The sequence below is a fragment of the Buteo buteo genome, chromosome 3, assembly GCF_964188355.1.
Source record: "Buteo buteo chromosome 3, bButBut1.hap1.1, whole genome shotgun sequence".
In the NCBI taxonomy this organism is placed as follows: domain Eukaryota; kingdom Metazoa; phylum Chordata; class Aves; order Accipitriformes; family Accipitridae; genus Buteo; species Buteo buteo.
Window position 1 is genome coordinate 31,807,477 of NC_134173.1, and position 21,742 is coordinate 31,829,218.

General features: G+C 39.6%; 1 protein-coding gene across 5 annotated transcripts in view; it reads right to left on the reverse strand.

The window, feature by feature from the left end:
- Positions 1–21,742, reverse strand: part of NOL4 (nucleolar protein 4) — a 195,030-nt gene that overhangs the window by 153,703 nt on the left and 19,585 nt on the right. For 4 of the 5 annotated variants that reach the window (XM_075023231.1, XM_075023230.1, XM_075023228.1 and 1 more), the window contains exon 2: positions 6,119–6,268. In XM_075023231.1, coding sequence (XP_074879332.1) covers positions 6,119–6,268 — 150 coding nt within the window. Of the gene's footprint in view, positions 1–1,140; positions 1,169–6,114; positions 6,269–21,742 lie in introns of all 5 variants that reach the window. The other variant, XM_075023229.1, reaches the window with a different exon arrangement.

The following is a 21,742-nucleotide window of genomic DNA, read 5'->3' on the forward strand; positions in this document are numbered from 1 at the left end:
ATGCTCTCCAATATTCAGATTATTTAAGTGCAGGATGTTGTGATGATGTAGCTTTCAGAGCTACATTTTTATTTGGAAAATTAACAAGCTCTAAACTGAAAGGCAGATTTTAGGACACATATGGCAGAGCAGGAAAGACAAGTGTGAGGAGAGGGAGTGAAATTTTGCAAGTGAACCTATTAACCCCTAAAGAATTAACATGGAGGATGTATGTGTAGTCTGGAAGATACGATGTGTCAGAATAGAGAATTTTTTTTGGTGTGTGTGTTTATTTTTTTAATTAAGGAGGGTAAGGGGGCGAAGATTATCGAAAGAAGACTTCCAAGAGGAGAGAAAGAGAGACAGGGAGAGTGAAGACGGTAATCCGTCCTGGGCCCACAGCCATCAAACCAGGTGGCAGAAATTGGTTTCTTGATGACAGGAGGGCAAGCCAGCCAAGGAAAGTCCTCTCCTTTCCTCATCAAGAGGTCAGAATAGAAGGATGGCATAAGAAAGCAGATATATTACTGCTGGGAGTTTTATCAAGAGCTCACTACCCTGCTATACTGGGGAAAATGCTGTTCCCTTTCGTGCTAAACTTGCGCTTCACAGCTCCCTTCCCTCCCTGTGTAGCAGAAGCTGCTTTCTGCAAGGGAAGCAATGGGGGACACCTGCTAGCAGGACTACTGCCAGGACACTCAACACTTGCCCTTTGCAAAGAAGCAAGAACAAGTCCATAGAGTAAAAGTGCACAGGGCTTGGCTGTTTCACCGTGCACACAGGAACAGTGTGGATGCAAGGTTTTAAGTGTGTTAAAAGGCCCTGCACAAGCGTCATATTTTTCCGCTTCCCCAAGGACAAGGTCTACCCTGGACAGAAACCAGCCAGGCTCCAAACCTGCTTTAGCCCTGTTTGATCAGGGAAGTTGTACTGGAATGAGATTATGTTATTTCACAGTGTGACCTGTCAAAAAATTCTTTCCCAAGGAAAACACGTTCATTGTGATGCTCAGAGGGGACTCGCAAGCACATTGCTGTTTTAGGAGGGGAAAGGAGTCACGCCATGTTTCACAATCTGTGGAAGGTTTTTCTTAGGGTGACAGGAAAGAGGGAATCTACTCAACAGCCTGATCCCAAACCAAGAAACATTTATTACTGCAACAGCTGGGTGAAGAACAGGACCCCAGATACTTCCCCACACCTAATAGACTCCTGTTCTGCCTCAGATGTTACATATTTATGTACTACCTATCTGATCAGAGTCTTGCCTCAAGCTACTTTCCCTTGACACATCAATATCTCCCCCATGTTTTACAAGCCTGATTCTCTTCCAGCTCATCAGCCCAGTGCTCTTTTTTCATTCATGGATTGGGAGTTTTATTAACTGACCCATTTCTCCTGCTCAGACATTGCAACCCTCACTCACTACTCAAGTTCACTGCTGTAACATTTCAAAGCTTTGCACAGTGGCTACACAGGCTCAACAGGCAGATATTATATCATCCTTCACAGGTAAAAACATTCAAGTAGAATATGCACGTGGAATTTAAGGTGCTTAAGGTGGCTATGAGATTTACACAAACAGTTCTCAGGTAGGTAATGCACTTAGTTATGGGAAACTTTGTCTAGATACAACATACAAAGCTGAGGCACTTAGTCTATTGTTTAAATGAATTAAAATCTAACATCTTTTTTAAGAATATTAAAGAAAGTAAAGAAAATAAAATATACTCTGAAATACAGGGCTTGATCACTAAATCTGGCCTACCTGTACCCATACCTGGGCCTGAGAGGAGGCAGAGATGTTTTCCATCTTCCATCTGGTCACAGACCATTTGAGTTTCTTGAAAAATGTAATAAGGCTATTTTTTTCCTAGTTTGCACTGAATCGCAAACAGTTGCCCTAACAGCTTGAGCCTGTTGCATTATGCTGCTACTGTAGCCACAACTTTTCCCAGTTACTCCCACCTCTGATATACCCCTCACCACTCAAATTTAAATTTTAGAACTGTTTAAATCAAGAAATGCAGCTTTACAAAGGCACAGAAAGCCCACTATGCACTTGTTGCATGCCTTTTCCAATACACCAGATGGATTCTTTTCCTGAACACTTCTGTCCTGTGCATCCCCATCTCCGCTTTGACACCGCAGTTCTCCTTTCAGAGTGGGATGCCTATACAAAAATAACTCCTTTAGGACAAAGAGTGAAAAGTACTATCCCAAAGCAACGCAATTCCTCTAGGACACTGAGCTGTAGCAGCGAGTGCTAGCAGAGTCACCCCTACAAGGATCCTTGGTATTCTCTCCCGACAGCTTAACCAATTCCTTGCATCAGCACATTTCACCCCCCCTCCTGTGGAGCCTGACAGAGGACCCGGGGGGGAATGCAGGACAAGCAGCGACCTGTTTGGGCACCGCTGCTTTCCTTGGCACCAAGGAACATGCTCTTTTCACCTTCCACACCTTCCTAATCACCTGTGCCCCTGCTGAGCAACTGACTTGGCCAGGCCTTGTGTCACACATCCTGCCTTTGTGAGGGAATTACTTCCCAGATCAAGGCCCTCGATATTTTTTCCCTGTTTGTAAACTTCCTTGGGAACCAGGCAACTAGCTGAGATTATAAACATCGTATTAAGTACTCCTTCAGTCTGGCATACTCCAGATATGATTTAAAGATCTTACTTTCATTTTATATATATAAGCCGGGTCTTTTTTTTGCTAGTGCGGATCTACCTACAGCTATGCTGGCAAGGAATACAGCCCATCAATCTTATAATGCATACAAGTCGGGCACTTGAAATGAGCACAAAACCTGCCAGTTAAACAGGAAGTTCACTCTTTTTTGCATATTTTCAAGGTTACTCTCCCACATCATTTAGATAGACTTTGTACAATTCCCTTCTTATTTGTTAGTGTGCAGAGAAGAAAATAGGACCTTATTCTAAACTTAAATATTGAAGCACAGATGCTTTCCTAGTTAATCTATAGGATTTTTGTCAAGAAATCATAAAGTTTGAGTTTGATACATTGCTGCCCCAATTAAAATATAAAGGTTCCCTTCCAATATGCTGCTCTTTTAGAGGTACCAAGCACCATATCCTACTTATCTTCCCATGAGGCACCACTGTAGGAAGTCCCACAGAAATCAATCAGTTGTAAAAATGCCATTTGTTTCCACACAGTTAATGTAAACAAGTCAGTGCAGATTACAGATTCACTAATTGAGTTTGTAAGCTGTTCTGAACACGCTTTCAGAGAGACATACTGATGTATTTTAGCACTCCAGCATCTGGGGTAACTCTATCAAAAACTAAAAAGACTCTACCTATTCCAAGTTTGCTACTCTAGATAAATGCGAACAGTAGTTAATTAAGTCACCTTTGACAATTCATTACCCTTCTAATCATTCTTGAGTGCTATTCAAAATTTTGAGTGGAGCAGTTCACTGTTGAAAATAGACACACATATATAAGCAAAGTAATTACTTGAAATCAATATGTTGCAATTCTTAGGGCTGTGCCACTAATTTTTTAGAAATACTTGGGTACTGAAAATCCATGACAATATTTATGAACTTCAGAAGCTTAGCAATTTTCTACCAAAATTGTGGTGGTTTTCTCCCCATCATTTCTCTGTTAAAATGTTTTGGTTATCCAGTCAGAGAGCAGAAGCAATGTGATCATCACATGCCAGGAATTATGAATAACAAATAGCAGTTGTAGCATACAGTTTGTGAACCATCCTTTCTGTAAAAACTCTTCACTCAAACTATTTAGTGAATACTTATGCATGATAAATACATTCACAGATATCAAGGATGATTCACTTTTGACATGTGAATGAAGAAACAAGACTAAATTAATCTTGTTCCCAATTCACTTAATAAAATTAAACCCCACCAAAGTACTTCAGTTTGAGTTATAAAGCTTTTAGGATATAATGCTTTGTGAGGCAGTTACTCGAAATACTACCTCTTTCCTCCTGCAATGCCACAGAGGAGATAGATAGATACTGCATGGCTCGCAGGAACAGACCGACACCACAGCTCATCATTTTTAGTGAAGGCATTTTCATGGACAGGTCCAGTAAAGGAGCATGCATTTCCCCAGCTAGTCTGGTAGAATTTGAGGCCTGTTTACTTAATTCTCACATCAGGATAGAACTTTTTTCCTTTTTTTTAATCTATAGAAGTCTTTAAATATTATATATGTGAATCCTGTCCTTGGCAAATAAGAGTCAATGCCCTTAATAAACAAATATGCAATGAAATGAATGCACAAATATTGCAGACTCTGGTAATGACACAAACTTACATTTGGACATCCTTATCCTCTCCTCATAATGATGTAATAAGGTCAGGTCTCAGTTGCAATAACAGTTGACATCAAATGAAACTACTGTGCAGGCCATTGAATCTGTACAAATAGTTCTCCTCACAGAAGATACGCTAGTTGTCTTTCATGCTGTTCGCAACACACAAAATTCCTATCTGACCTGGAATCATGGGATTCTTACGGTGGTAAATATTATACTTGGCATGCATTTGTAGGATGATGACTTGAAGTATTGTATTTATAGTTGGTAGTATACTTTATACTTGTATATTATTATACAAAGTTTGTGACCTATAACTTTGAACAGCTTACGGAAGTAAAACAAAATAGAAACGTCAATGAAAATATTACTTCTCTAATGCTTTCTAAAAGAGAAGACCAAGTATCAAAATGGCCAAGGTGACATATGAAAATTAGACAGTTTGTGTTTGTTCACCCTAAAATAACACTCCAAGCCTTACAAAAGCACACCAGATGACTGATGTCTTCCTTCATATATCTAGCTTAAGGCCAATACCTCTGGGAACAAATTATAAGAAATTTTGCCAAGACCTTATGCCACAACAAACCACCTGAAATAGCCTATAAATAAAATATCTGTGAAGGGATTCATAAACACATACGAAAGATTCTTTATATCTGAAAAAAACAGTAATGGAAAAATAGCAATTTCTTACGGCTAAAATTGAAGATGTGGGTAGCAGAAACCTGGAGTTCCCCCACAGTTTGGTGACCCCTGATGAAAAACAGCTGACACGACTGCAGGTTGTTTTTAAGGTGAAGAACACTGTGTTCAGGGTGACAGGTCACCTCAGGGCCCTGTGCACAGCAACCCGTGGGCCTCGTCCCACTGGGGCCAAGGGGAGAGGTGCCTCAGAAGCCCTGCACCCTGGCTGGGGCTGTGGGATGGGCCCTGGCTGGGACTCCCTGCCCTGCTGCCCTGGGGGAGCTCCTGGTGCTGCAGCAGCTGGAAACAGCTGGGAAGGTGGATCAGGATCAACTGCTGAGCGTGCCTGGCACTATCACAGCCCTGCACATGGAAGTTTGGCCATCCAAATCCAGGCAAGCACATACATTTTAAGCACCTTAGGAAAGCGCAGTAAATGTTTCATTAGTTCTCCGTAAGAAAAGAAAGTGTTGCATTTGTGCCACTAACCACAAAAGCTATTTATAGCTATTTTGAGGCAGTGGCTGAACTGGTTAGGTCAAGCAACAACATGCAATTAAAAATCGTAGAAATAATCATTTCTCTCTACTCAGCCGGTTTATGCAGGTGTGAGAGCTGCCCTCTTAATACTTCTCTCATTGTACCTAGTAGCTTTCTGGCCTTTTGAATTTAGCATATTTACAAGTTTTCATACCATGAAACCATTAAGTATACTTAGTCTGCAGCAATAAACTATAAGGCAACTTCATTCATATGCTGAAGTACAGCACCTCATTCAGCAAAGCTATGGCAACACCTGCTAAGTCTTCTTTAAAACTTCATCCATTTAATAACAACTAATTAATACAGAGTTAATAGAGATATTGTCAAACCATTATAGAAAGAATAAATTCTCTGCTTGTACCAATGAGAAAATGTTTATTGAAGTCAATGGATCTGGTCCTTACTACACAGAAAATGTGATTTCTAAACTGTGTGTTTTCATGCATTATTGAAAGATCTCTGAAATAAATTTGAGGGTGAGGGTTGCAGTACTAATCCAGTTGGAAAAAAACACAAATCGCACACCATGGGACTAAGCCCAAATAATTCACGCTTTTAGAGACTGATGTTCACTTTTAGTTGCTTTTTTTACTTACTGCTTTATACGTTCTCTTTTGTCCAGCATGTTTTCTGATTTGTTCTCCATTAGGCCCAGTTTCAACATGCATGGAATAGATTATGTCAAAGAAATCTTCTACGACGGCTACCCGCCGTAAAGACAGCTTCTCATCTACACCTACTCCATCCTGAAAAGAAAAAAAAAAGAAAAAAGAAAAGGTAAAGAAGACAGGATGAATAGATAAATTATGACAATCATGGGATGCATTCTCCTTTTTTAGCAGGGAGTTAAAGACCCTTCCACTGAGATCTGAAGGTCACCCACCCTGTGAATGACAGAAACAGTATTGTAGGAAAGCTGTATGATCAGAAGGATCACATGGACCCTTGCAAGCAGTCCATTTTGCCAAGCCAGGGCATCTGGCCTCTTGATAGAAAGTGATCTTTCAGTCCAGTATTTATAAAATGAAACAAAAAATTTCTGTGCTTCTTTCTCCAAATGCACAAACAAGATTCAATGGTAGAAGCAGTCCCAAACACATGGCACAGAAATGCATTATGCGGTGGTTAATAAGAATGCAACAGCTCTTTTATCCTCTCATTCCCCTCCCAGTAAATCTGCACCTAGCATTTCGTAAAGATATTTAATAAAAGGTTTTAATTCACAGGTGACAGAGCTGACTGCAATTATGAATACAAAAGAAGTTGTTACAAACAAATTACCCCTGCAAAACCTGCTTCAAAATACACTACATGAAGACATAGCACAATATGAGGAAAAGAAAGGGATTTTTTTAAAATTTGTGATTTTTGCACACAGATGTCCAGTTGGAACAAGTGACAGAAAAGTGAGGACACCTACCATCTGATTTTCAAAAGTGATAGTGCCATGGTAGCTAAAGACTTCTAAACAGAAACAGTCCCCAATGTCTCTGAAATTAATCACTGCAGTTCAGTTCCCGCCTTTTAAACAGGACCATCCATATGAGGGTTTTTTATTTTACAGCTGTCTATGGATTCTATTCTAATCAAGGGGCAGGAACTGGGACTCTTGTTTTTCCACAGCAGGCATCTATCAAGCAGGCTGTGTTTTGTAATACAATATAAGTATATGAAGAATAAAATAAGAATGGGCAATTCACTTGTACTCCACCATAGTATTTGAATTCAGACCTCTGGAGGTGGCAGTGTCACCTAAGCTTCAATGTGTATTTTAAGTAATAAGGGCGCTCCAAACTCAACACATTTGATAATACCTTTACTGCTGCTGTAACTCATGCCACAACAAAACTGATTTATATTGACTCTTTTGTGACCAAACACATGCAGTTATTGCTGTGGTGACCAAATAAAGATGAAAGATGAGAAATGAAAAGGCAGTAATTATGTATGACTCCCAGTTGCCGTCCCCCTGCTCATAACTTCTTGCTAACCCATTCCAGTAAGTTTGCTTGATGTGAACAACCATGATTTTTTTTTCCTCACTGCCTCTATTTTTATTCCAGTCCACTTATTTTTATTTTTCATAGAGTTCATGGAAAAGAACCCAAATAGTCCCAATGGCTCTGAAGAACCTCCAAGGGTGACAAAGAGGAGCTTTGACACATTCCCAGTAGTGATGGAGAAAATGTCAGTGCCTTTATAGAGTAACTTTCTAAATGTGCATGACTCTAAATGATATCAGGTTAGGATGTGTTGATATGCTACCAGCCAGTCAAGTTTTGTCCTGTCTTGCTCCAGTATGCCCAACCTTCTTCAGAAAGGTCCCTGCCCAAAGCTACGTGATCCCTTCCATCTGCACAGCAGGTTGTGCTCTTTGTCCCCAGGAGACGACTGTACCAGAGCAGAACTCCCGCATATGCATGATGAGAGGACTACCACAGTCCTGATGGAAGCGACTGTGTTGAGGATTCAGGGTGGAGGAAGATGAAGAATTTGCAGTGCAGACAAGTTAAAGCCTCAGAGAGCTCAGCTGGGAACAGTTGCTCTGAGAAGGCGGCGAGGCTCCTGTCCCATGAACAGTCTCTAAAATTTCACTAACCACCAGCTCAAAAATTTTGTGGCATCGTGACAGGTTCTGGTATCAGCATCATTAAGAATTCATTTGGTATTGCCCACTACCATTGCCCACTATTTAAAAAAAAAAAATGTTTTAGAGATGGGGCCAACATAAAATCCAGTCTTTGCAGCTTTAATCTTTAGGGGAATTCACGCGAGCTTTGTAGGGGGCCCCATCTTCAATCATTATTTTCTCACCACCCAAACGGCACGGCGGGTTCCCTAATGATTTCAAACACTCTTATTATGACGACAGTGTTATCTCATGCCGCTCTCCGAACACTCAGAAGTTTATAGTGTTGATTAACTGATAAAGATTTAATCTGTTTATTACTAATGAGTTTTGTTTTAGGAAATTTCCTACGGGGGAGCTCTCTTTTTTAATTAAAGAGAAATGCATTACAACAATATTAATTTAAAACGTGAGATGCCACCTCAGCAGAGCTGACACATGCAAACATTAGGAATACATTCAAAAAAGAAACTCAAAAACAAAACTCATTTTGCTGCTTTTGGTAGCCATAGTGTGCAATGCTCTTGTTTCACAGTCCTCCTACCTCCCTCGCCTTACACTGATACCCAAAGGCAGGTAGGCATGATGTGGGTGCGCTCTTGAAACTGCATTTCTCCATAGAGCTGAATAAAACTCTAAGCATTGCTACTACTTCTAAAAATACAAGGAAATAAAATCAGCACAAACCCTCTGTCATGCCTCCTAACTGAAGTGCCAGAAAATGAACACAAACTTTCCAAATCTTGTCAGTCAAAAAGGGTAGGAAAAAAATGGTTTACATGGAGTGGAAACTGCTTCAGGGGAAGACAGTACTATTATTTAACATCTATACTTGTAAATTCATCATAACTTTATCTGGTGGGGCCTGGACCTGATTAGGTCAGGCTTCAATCTGCTGGGTGCTGTATAAGGCAGTAAGGTAGACCTTGTTTCAGAAAGCCTGCAGTGCTGCAGAAGGTGCTGAGCTGCTTTGAGTAAGCTGTTCAGTCCATCTGGCAACTAGCAATGCTGTGCAGAGATGTAAGCTTTAGCTGCAGAAGCAATACACCAGATGAGTAACTTGAATAAGGTAGCTACTTACTGAGACTTTTGATATCCCAATACTGACATCCCAATAAGTAAAAAGTTGGGCAAATGATACAAACTCAAATCTCCATTTAAACCATAAAGTCTCTGAAGTGGACACAGTTGTATCAGGTTTTCCTGCCATATGCCATTACACTACACTTTTATCCTGAAATTGCTATTTGATAAAGGCATTAACAAAGCAGTTCTACTTCATAAGCTGGCTTTGGGTAAAATTTTTCACAGTGCCTAAGGGGACATTTTTTTAGCCTCAACTAGGGCTAAAAAGAGACGAATCAGGGAATACATGATAATGCTATGCAGATGTCTGAAAGGCTATGAAATGTCCACAAGGGACAGGACAAGTAATAGGCTTAAACCACAGCAAGGGAGATTTACATTAGACATTAGGAAAAACTTACTATTGATGTGGATAGTCAAGTACAGTAATAGTTTGCCTGGGGAGGCTGTGGGATGTCTGTCACAGGAGGATTTTGAGACCAGGTTAGACAAATATCTGTCAGGGATCGTTTGAGTAAATCCTGTCTTGGATAGACTAGATATTAACTGAGTTCCTTCTTGATAATTCTATGACTGAGAAGCTTAAATGCCACTTTCAAAGTGACTTGGTTACTAACAACTCTGGAATAGCAAGGAGGATATTTATAAATCACAGATGTATTTTTAGGACTTTCATTCATCATGGCAACAGTCCAAGCCCTACTTTCAAAAATTACTTAGGAATGGAAGCCTCACTGGATGTTTCACTTCAAAAATTGGACTTAGACTCTTAAATCTTTTAGGCTGAGCTTCATCCCACTTGTTCCAGCCATCACAGAGCTATGCCCCTATCCTAAACCAGTTGTCTCAGATTCCTCACCAGCCAACAGCGTGACAGGCAGTGCCAAGATACAATTCATCCCTATAGCTGCTGGAATGGTTTCAATCTCTACCAGTGAGAAATTACTTAATTTTACTCTTTGCATTGCAGGGTTTCCTGTTTACTCTTGGTTTTATGTTTATTCCGTGCTCTTCCTATGTTCTTAGGATACAAATAAATAGATGTTTCTTTTCATTTTCAGCCCTCCAAATTCCATTTGCACTCTGAGATTGAAGATGTTTGGTTGGTTGGTTGGTTTTAGATGTCTACACAAAGAATAAATTTCTGGACAGTATTGACTTTTACAGAGAGTTGTGTACCTCTTGGAAAGTGCTAAGGATCCCTTTGAACAAGGATGCTTGAGGAGAGAGTCAGTCTGTTTTCTTGAGGTGGAACCTACAGGGCTAGTGGGACTCAAGAAGGGGGAAAAGATTTGCCAGTGAAGTGAACAGATAAAACTATTAGTCAAGACAGCAAAAAGATCTATTAAATGAAAGGCTGTCATTTTTACAGTTACTTTGCAGAGGAGAAAAAAATTTAATACAAGCCTTTATAATTAAAGCCACTGAAACAAAAGTGCTTGCAATTCCTTGCTTGAGAATACCTACACCATCTCATGTTGAAATTTCTTGGGGGAAATAGGTCTCATAAAACACCCTCTCAATTTGTGAATGAATATAACTATCAGTATCTTTACCACATTTGAAAAATATTCCTATAAACACATGATAGACAGAAATAGAAAATAAAAGTAAAGGCTTGGTTGGTGGTTCTATGGAAAATGTTCAGGCCTATAAAAACCTCCGTTGTAAAAGCATCAAAGCCAGAAGCATCTACAACACATTAGGAGTAGATGGAAATAACAATCAACCTAAATATTTAATTACAGAACACAAATCACATACAAATGTAAGACTGCTTTGATTGCAGAAATATGTGTAACAACCAACCAGTTCAGACGACAGCAGAGTTAAAGCACATCTGTGTCACCGCACATCTGTATCACCACACCTCTGCTGACTAGTATTGCCTCTTGCAGTCTTGAAAATGCATTTCCTCTGGAAGGGAAGCAAAGTCTTTTGCTGACTAAAACATTGTGCTCTGAACGAACTACATCCTTACAAAAAGTTTTGCACATAAACCCCCACCTTGTTAGCTTATACATAATGAGCTCCTGACATGATTGTATGTAGGTGTTTTACTCCCTCTGGATTCAACACTGGAAAAATTTTGTATTGTAACTGTTAGGGGGAACCAGTGGTAGTTTATGTATAACATGAGCCTTATATACTTGTCTGCAGAAATAAGTTAAAATAAATGATCAGATTGAAAATCCTGTTAGATGTTATTTCCTTTATCTGCTTGCTCACTAACTGTAAAAATATTAAAATTTAAAAACAGTGATGACCATTTAAGAATGTCTCTTACTCCCAAGGAAACGAACAATCTAGTTTCATCAGCACGCTGATTCGAATCCCCAGGTTATTAGTACACCATTCGAATATCTAAATCATTCCTGTCAGCACAGTACAGATCAAAATTTATTAGTGTTTCATACTTATTATTAAGTGGCCTAAAAATAAATAAATTGATCACTTCTATCCCATTCCTAATGGAAAGTGTCTATAATAGCAAAAGGGGTATTTATTATTTGAAATTTATAGTTGCTGTTACTCATTATATGATCTGTTTGAACAGCAAATCTCGTATTTTACCAGCAGATGGAGACAGGAAAAATCAGAGTTATATTAAGGCAGATACACACTGGAACCATTTTCAGTTGACAAGTCTTCTGGAACCTTTAGAGCAACAAACCCTACAAGGGCTACACCTGTAAGCTAGGAAATGGCAGCAACGAGTCAAACTAATTGTGGAAATAGGTCATGAAAATAAAGAGAATAAAGTGAAGTAAAATGGCAAATTAATATGCCATTTGAGATAAGAGACAAACAGATTAAACAACAGACACAAAGTTTTGGGATGTTATGAAAGCTGTAGGTGAGAAAAAGTCTTCTAACTGTCTTGATAGGGAGTCTAAGAGACCCAATAAACAGCAAGAGAGACCAAATCAACACTGAGTAGAAGCCCCTTTCTCCTTTATCTCTTGGACCAGTCCAGATGATGGGAAAGCACCAAAGCCAAGTCTCTGTCCATAAACAATAAGAGGTGAATGCTGAGTGTTATGTAAGTCTAAAAGATCCCACCCAAAAAGTCTATCCTACTGAGTCCTTTCAAGTGAGGCCATCATCTGGTGTGAATCACTAGCTCTATTAAATGAAGCTCTTGCAACTAGAGATCATGGGTTGTGAAATCCAACTTGCCAAACTGCAAAGGGAAGGTCTGTCACCTTTTTTTCCTTGAAGTGTAGTAAAATGGGCCTGGAGATTATGTCATGATAGAAAAGATACCTTCAAAGCAGAAGCAGGGAAGTGATCGTCCCCCTGTACTGGGCACTGGTGAGGCCGCACCTCGAGTCCTGTGTTCAGTTTTGGGCCCCTCACTGCAGGAAAGACATTGAGGTGCTGGAGCGTGTCCAGAGAGGGGCAACCAAGTTGGTGAGGGGCCTGGAGCATAAGTCTATGAGGAGCGGCTGAGGGAACTGGGGTTGTTTAATCTGGAGAAAAGGAGGCTGAGGGGAGACCTTATCGCTCTCTACAACTACCTGAAAGGAGGTTGGAGTGAGATGGGTGTCGGTCTCTTCTGTCAGGTAGCTGGAGATAGGACGAGAGGAAATGGCCTCAGGTTGCGGCAGGGGAGGTTTAGATTAGATATTAGGAAAAATTTCTTACTGAAGGGGTTGTCAGGCATTGGAACAGGCTGCCCAGGGAAGTGGTTGAGTCACCATCCCTTGGAGGTGTTCAAAAACCACGTAGACAAGGCACTTCAGGACATGGTTTAGTGGGCATAGTTGATGGTTGGACTCAATGATCTTAAAGGTCTTTTCCAACCTAAATGATTCTATGATTCTATGAAAGGTATCTTCAGAGGCCCCTTTGGCATGAACAGGATAGTAATGTGGCCAGTGGTCTCTGAGATAAATATTTAAAACTCTTTCCATATTGTAGAGGGGAAGAAACTTTTCTTTTTCATCTTTCTTCAGAAGTGTGGATGGATGGGTAGATCTATCATCATCAGTGTTAGTGCAGAAGAGCTTTGAAATGAAACATGGAATGTGTCTACTGACTCTTGTGTCTCCTACTGAAAATAAGCATGAACATGGTAAGCAAGAGGCAATTTCAAAACATCACCTTAAGATCAACTGCACTCAGAGCCCTGAAGGAATGACAGAGAAGACCCCAGTGAGGAATACAGAACAGGCAGAGCCCTGGTTGCAGTTTACTCTTCACAGTTAAGAGTTACTTCTTAACTGAGGTCTCAATATTCTTTTCCTTCAGCACACTAACACCAGATTATTTTTTTTCCTTAGGTGTTTAAACATTTACACAGCCATTCTGAACAAAACCAGGTCACACGACAGGCCACATTTTACTATTTGTGAAGTCTGTTGCTGCAGGCTAATTAAACACCCTGAGCTGTATCTCTGTGAGCAAGCAGGGCACCACAGGAGCAGCAGATCCATAGAGCAAGGCAGCTGATACCAAGGAGGTGATTCCACACGGTACGTATTTCAGGCTAGCTCTAACCTGGTCCCCTGCACTGGACACCCACTTCTGGTTGCAACCCAATAGGTGCATGCCTAGAACAAATGCCAGTTTTCTTTCACTGAAAGGAATCCAGTTCATGCACTGAAAAAACACTGCAGTGTGAAACGAAGCACAGCGAGCATGGTCAGGAGTTTTGTTTCAAAGGCACATTCATTCTCCAAACTAAAATGCCAGTGCAGGTGCAGTCATAGCTTCCTTAGTAAGACAACAAGATAGGATTTTTCACAGATGCACATGGTGGTGAATATTACCCAAACCAATGAGGAAGATACTTAAGTATCTAGCTCAGGGACACACATGGCCCTGGTGTGACTGGGAAGAGCAGAAAGAAGCTGAACAAACAGCTATTCTGACATGGAGACCATATTTGCCACATGACTCCCTCCACCTGCCTCCCTCTCCAGCAAATTCCTGCCTACTTAGCCTCCTAAAACAACAGATGATGCTTCCAACATTAGATGCAGCCTGATTACAGCTGGCCTTTTTTCCTTTTATTTTTTGACAGAGAAAGCAAATTAATGCTGTATTCTGTCTACAAAAGTATGTTGAGTTGGTATGTTTAGTACAGGAACAATTAACCCAGGCATTAAATGCATCATACTCAGTGAAAAGTATGGGACAATTCCAATTGAACCAAAGCTAGAATTGGACAGAGAGGAAGAGCACATATAACAACTGTGGGGAGATGGCAGTTTGCACTTCAAAGGTGAACAATTTTGGTCAATTTCTAAGCACAACAAAAAAAATTAATTCAGCAAATTGCTATTTCTTTTTATTAAATTGAACTTAACTATAATTTACCAATGAATTTTTCATTCAAAAAATCATCTCAAAAATAATTTCTGATCTTAGACCATTTCAAAATAGTTTGTTCAGAAGTCTATATTTTAAAAGAGAAGCAATAACTATTTCTTTTTTTGATAACCAGATTGTATTGTTTCCTGTTCCCTGAAGGAAGCTGTCTCTTTTCTAGTGGGTTACTTTTCTATTAGAAATAATTAAGTTTTGACTTTGAAGTCTATTTTTTTGAAAATACTCACTACAGTTCTGGAAATATCCAGCACACTTCCCTTGCCCACTTCAAATTCACTGTTTGGTAGGCAACTGAGAGCTAATAAACCTAGCTAGGACACTAAAGATAACTGAACAGATGAGGAGTGTAACATAGCCAAATTTAACTGAAGTTTTTTTTTAAGCTCACATTCATGATCAAAGTTTTAATGTTTAATGTTTTTATTCCTTCTTGACGACTCATTAGAGGATTCATCTAGGTATGAGGAACTTCTACCAGAATTTTCTGTAATTGTGTGAATTCTAAGAAATTGCAGGTTTTAAGCTTAAAAAACTGCCAAGACTTCAGTTCTACCACGAAACAGGATGAAAGTGTGTGAAAATTCATCCCATTAAAGTAACATGTTATTCATTTACTGGAAGTAAAACTGAACATAGAGGAAAGTATTAGGATAGCTATAAAATAAGATTTCTCCTAACTAAGAGACACCAAAAAAAGTTCCAAGGAGTTATTCTGAGGCTGGTGGTAACCCTTCTGTGTACAGATTTCTTCAGTTGTTCAAAAAATTGTAAATACACCATCAGGCTAAGCCAGAAAAATAGGATAACAACTCAGTGAAGCGCAAGTGACCACTAAGTGTACAAACACCAAAATGACATTCCCTTTAAACACTTTTTCATGTCTTTCTACTCTTCATACATTTTATCTGATAATTATACCTGTCAAGCTGTGAGCAGTTACTCCAAGACTTTTCCAGGGAAGATTGCAATGCCAAGCTAAATGCTTAGCCAGGGAACTGCCTTTTCAATCTCACATGAAATCTGGAAGGGTCATCTACTCCTAGTGAGTTTGAAGAGAAGGGACTTCAGCTCCCCACTCTGACAGCTCAGCATGCTGTACATTTATTTCCATGAAACTTGTTTCTAAAAGTTACTAGCAATGACAATACACACAAAACTTAGTTTTACTTTCATCTCAAAACAGACAGTTCTTTGTACTACATAGTACTTTAGTGAGCATGAAAAGATTTGCTTTTCCCAAATAAGGTTACCAGGATAAAACAACTAATTCTCTTCACATATTTTTGACTGTAGGGGATTTTAAAATTAATGGGTGTGAATCCTAGAGTGGATGTTTGGGGTTTTTTTCTAAATTAAAATAACTGGTATTGTCATCAGTTCAGCAAAAAGAAACAGGCAAGCTACTAACTAAATGTTAACTCTTAACATTCCTGTCATGTTCCAAAAATGAACAATTACACAATTATATTTTAAAGTGTGCTATACTTTACAGGTATTCAAGCACTAGGGGAATGCAATGTAGATCTATAATGCCACCTTTTTTCAGACTGATGAAATGCAACTACTGTACACCAAAAGTAACCTAACACTAAAGTGAAGCTTAAATAATGAGAACTCATTACCCCAAAGTGCTGCCTGTGAAATTAAATGTATGTTTTTAAATTATATTCCAAATACTCATAAGCCTCTGATGCAAGGGTGTTCGCGGAGGGAGATTTTTTTAATACATAAGTAATATGCAGGTGCCAAGAGTTACATATTGGAATCAGGTGCCAAGAGGATACCACACCACAGATCAACACAGCTCAGTGACAAAACTTCTAAGAAAAGAAAAAATTGCTTCAAAATGCTAGTTAATTGGTAAAATACTTCAAAAAGTCAGGGGAACCGGATGGATCAGAAGACTGCTAATGGGATATAGTGGGTTTGTGTCTAGATCTGTGGGTCCAACTCCAGGAAGGGCTTTTGTCCCTTGAAGTTTCTTCCACCTTCCACCTGCTGCCTGCTGCAAGGAATAGCCCTGGGGTGGCAGGGAGATGAAGTGTGTGACCTAATATCTCCCATCGATATTTCTGCAACAGCTGTTCACTTGCTTACAAAAAATGAGTTCACAATCTCAGCACAGTTCCCAGAGGACAGCTGTCTCCATCACCAAAACCACTGCTACAACAGACTGTTAGGTGCCATTAATTGGTAACCTCATTAGCAACATCAGTAAAAACACTGGGAATCAGATTTTAAGTTGCACTAGTGCTGTACAGGCAGCTTATGGCAGGGACTGATGAGAAAACATTAGTGGCTTTGCATCACCTGTACAAAACCTTGGTGCTGATATAACCCAGGGGCTGGTTCAGCAACCTTGTTTGCGAGCCCTGCTCCAGTGCCAAAGGGTACAGGACTCTCCAGGGTACCCCGTGCTCCACGTGTGGCCTGGTTCTCTGGCCACATTACCAATATACTTCCCACTGGAAGACAGCTGTTTGTTGCAGGGAGCGAAGAGGTACTTCCAAGACTAAATATTGCTGGAGTATAAACTAACAGCCTCTAATGGAGGTCCCTCTAGATTTCTGCAAGGACAAATGGGCAGGGATTACCAAGGGGCTCGCTGTAATTGCACAGGTAATGTTACCTGACCAGGGAGAGTGGCCACTGGGGACTTGGTGGTCAGATTAGTACAAAACTGAATGCATGGGTCTGTGCTTGGCACACTGACTTCTGCGTGCAGGCAGTTTTAGCAGTAGTGGTGTTACAGCCCTGATGACCTACAAACATAAGCAAAGCAGGAACTGCGGGGAGAACTAGGATCTGTTCTCAGATGAAGCAACGCAGTATCTAGAAAAATCAGGCAAAACATTGGATATACAATCTCTCCACCGGGTCTGAAACAGAAACAGCAAATGTCATGTCAGGTACTGACAACAAGTTTTCGGTGTAGCCAGCAAACGCTGTGAACCAAATATCTGATCATATTCTTAAAAATTCATTATGAGGGGTGCAAGTTATCCTTCCAAAAATACATTAAAAAAACAACTTTTTTGATCCTATCTCAGACTTGAGGGACAGCTTGTGCAGTCAAAAGTATCATAAAACTAAAGCAGTTGGTAAATAAAGAATATTGCTTTTTTAATTATTAGTTTTGTTAATATTTGTGTGTGTGTGCACAGATCAGGTTTTACAAAATGAAATTACCTCAGCAGACTTACGTGGGGCTCTTTAACAACTTATTTGTTGGCTTTTTCTTTAATTAAATTACATTTCCCCAATTCTTCCCACACACACACCCCAAGAGCACTTTTCCCTCCTGGGTAACCTAGGCAAGAACAAGTGCCAGATTCAAAAACCTGTGTTTCTGTGACGAAACACTGATCCAGATAGTAAGATCATTTACATCATTTTTTTTTCTCCTTTTCTTCTTCCTCCCTTCCTCAACCATAAACAAAGTCCACAGCATGAAGAGGCCAATCCTTGCCACCAGAACCAAGTTTTGAAAAACACTGCTCAACCACATGTTCAGTCCTGACCAGTGCGATAGTTAGGAGGCTGACATCTGCAGATGGAAAGTTCATATCACCATTCAGCACAAACATGCTGCTACTGCACACTGAAGTCAATATTAACCAGACTTTGCTTAGGAGAAAATTTCAACACTGATCTACAGTTTCACCTTGCCAATTAATTTTTGCTACAGTGACGTAAATGAAATATATATCTAAAAAGAATCTAAGAGAAAAATGGTGGCAGTGACTGAAAAAGGGAGCCTTTACAAATCCTTTTGGTAGTCTCCTCTAGAAGGAAAGTTCTTCTGTATCAAATATTATGTTGAAGCTGTTTGTGTGATAGAAAACACTTGCTAATGGTACACATGATGAACCTTCATGAAAGCCCACCAAACTCTGTTTGGCCTGTAGGGTTATGCACTAAGAGAATACAAGCATCTGAAACAGTCTCCTGAACTTCTTTGAAGACACAGTAGACTCAGTTTTTCTCTAAATAAATTCTAACAACCTTTCTTGCAAGAAGCACTGTAAGAACATAAGTCTTTCTTGCCTTACTTAATACCCTTCTGAAAGCAGTGAGAATACTCTACTTAAATGTTTGTGGGAGTGATATTGGTTCTTCTTACAGAAGCGGCAAGATAAAATGCATTTTCCCCACTACTTCTTACTTCTTCTCCCCCTTGCTCTTCTCTCAGTCTATCTGCAGCTCTTCATGCAGTCCAAACACTTTCTTCAGGGCTTAAACAGATTTATGGTTAGCAATTTCCACAGGGTCTGTGTGCATGTTCTCTCAGGCATGCTCAGGCACCACCACTCATCTGAGGGCTGGGAATCAAAATCTGTGTCTGTTCTGCCACTGGCAATGAAATTCAGTGGGTTCATGCTTGTTGTGTCCTTCATTCAGATGTTTACTGCATAGCAGTCCCCTTCTTTGAAAGCCTATCCTTAAAAGATATGCCTCTGCACGAATTTTCTTTTAAATGTTTTGCAGTCTTACCTAACATGCACATGTATCACTGATTATAAAAAAGCAGAGTGAATGGAACTATTTTCCTTTATTATGTTGCTTTGAAACTGAAACAGACATAGATGTCTAGACTGTAAATTCCTAGTAGAAAGGGGTTAGATACTCAGTTACAAAGATTTTACACAGAACATTTCCTGCATCAAATCTGGAGGGTGCCCTAAAGAGCAAACAGTTCACAGAAACGGTAACTACAAATTACAACACTGACTTTGCAAATGCTGTTTTATTGGGTAAATTTGGCTTCTTAATTTTCATAAATATCAGCTTCTTGATTTTTTTAGTGAAGATAAGAGGTACAGCCCAGTTCTGATCACTAATGATGCTGTCCACCATCCCTTTTTTTCTTAACAGAATTAAAGAAACAATCAAATAATGAAGGAAAACATATTATTTCCTCAACAGTACTGCAAAAATAGGTGTTTTGAATAAGTAGGTAATCAGATTTACCCAACATCTGATGCATGATAGAAGACTGGAAATCAGAGTTATTTGCAAGTTGAAAACTCCCTATTAATCAGATGTTTGCAAGTCTCTGCCTTAATCTAGGCATGCCTGTGAATTTACTACCACACAGTATTGCTTCGCATGCTAATATTAGTATACGTAAAGCACAGCTGATGAAAGAAAAGGAAAGATGCAGATGAAATAGTCTCTCTGTATAATTAAAGTTCATGATTATTCTTTCATACCTACAACAGTAAATATGCAAACTATACGAATCTTTGTAATTATTAGCACAATTCTGTGCTCAAAACACGAACCAAGCACTATATTAACATTTTTTTCTCTGAGTATGTATCCTTACTTGCACTTTCTCTCTTTATATAAAAGGAATAAAGTTTTAAATTTCTCAGCTGTTTACCAGAACAGGAAGACAAGTTGAAACATAGCATTAGAATTCAATTATGTATTAAATACGCCATAATGACTATATTATTCATCAGGTTCACCAGAATTTGGTGCTCTGTCTCCCAAAATCTTAAACTACTGTGTTGAAACTGTAGCAAAACCGTAATTCACCAATATTAAGTGATCTGCCCATTTTCTCGCTCCTCTGTGTATACTGGCTGTATTAAGATAATGGGACACAGCACTTGGATGTCTTCAGTAATAATAATGACAATAATGTTTCTCCTCCTCTCATTACATACACATGCTGTGTACAGTTTGACTGATGGATATGGCCATCCAACCCAGAGCCGGATGTAATTCACAGTTTAGCTTGCAATGCGCTATGGGATCTCTTGAGATGAATAGTACTATACAAAATCAGGGACGTTACAGATGAAAGAAAAATCAAATGCTGACTTAGCCCATCCCCTGACAGAAAAGGGACTGTCTTCTGTTGTTCATGATGTATTTTCTTCTGTCTTGTGTTAAATGACTCTTCTGAGGTAGCTTTCAACACTCCCTCTGAGAGACTATTTTACTGACTAGTAGAGGTAAACACAGAATCTCTGGCTGAGCCCACGCCAACTGCCTGCTACAAAAGGTTTGCAGACTGCTGTGCTGCTGTTCCTTAGTTATGTTCACTTGGAAGACAGACGTGGTACTAACACTCTCTAGGATTCATTTGGGGAATAGAGTTTCTCTGCCATACCAGATCATACTTGCTGAGAAAGAGTTAGCACGGGCCTCTCAGTGGCAGCAAGAAACAGGTGATCACCTCCCTAAGGCTTTGCCGTATCATTGCCTTGGTTCCAGTGTAGCTCCTAATTCCTGCTCTGCTCCTGCCAAAAACAGCTTCCCTTGCAAGGGGTCCAGTACATTCTCTCTTCATGAATAATAACGTAATTAAAAATCCCATTGAAGACTCACATTGATTTTAATAAACCATGGCTCAACCTCCCAAATTGTTCTATTCTCTCTAAAATTATGCTCTGCCTGCAAAGGACTAGGGACACACCATCATCAGTGTTAGTTCCACAGCAAAGCTGATACAGATACAGAGATCACAGTTTCACATACGTGTTAGAGATGGCTAAGGGTATAAAGCTTTAAATCTATGTTACAAGGAGAGCCAATGTCTATTTTCATGTTGATGACAACATGAATGACAACATTTTTATTCTGCTGAATAAAATATTAGCAAGAATTGAATTTGCAAATGCAATATTTTGTTTTTTTCTGCATCAATTCAATATTAAACTGCATCTTCTGAGATGCTGCTGTGCCTACAGGAAGCTGCAATTTGCTTTTCTCAAACCTTCACCTTTTCCTTACATCAGGCTTGATTCTTCCTCGACTACATTTCCCAAGACACACTGCAGAAGGAGATCATGTGTATCGTGAAACATTTAGTAAAATCAAGGATGCCAGTGTAGTAGGAATTCTTGTATCACATCTCTCTCTTTGTAAATACATTGCACCCACTCATTTGCTTGCACTTTATAGCAATGACTATCTCCAAATAACCTAAAAGGCTTTGCAGCACTTGCACCAACAGATGGAGTCAGCTATGTGGACTGAATATGTACTTTATCTACATCATTTAAGCCTTGTCTGCTCTAAGAGAAATATGCTATTACTTTATTGATGAATAACACCTGCTACCCAAACCACATATAAGGCCAGTTCTCCCTCACTAGGAAAACTCTAAATTCAAAATCCTACGTCTACAGCTGCCAAATCAGCATGGATCAGC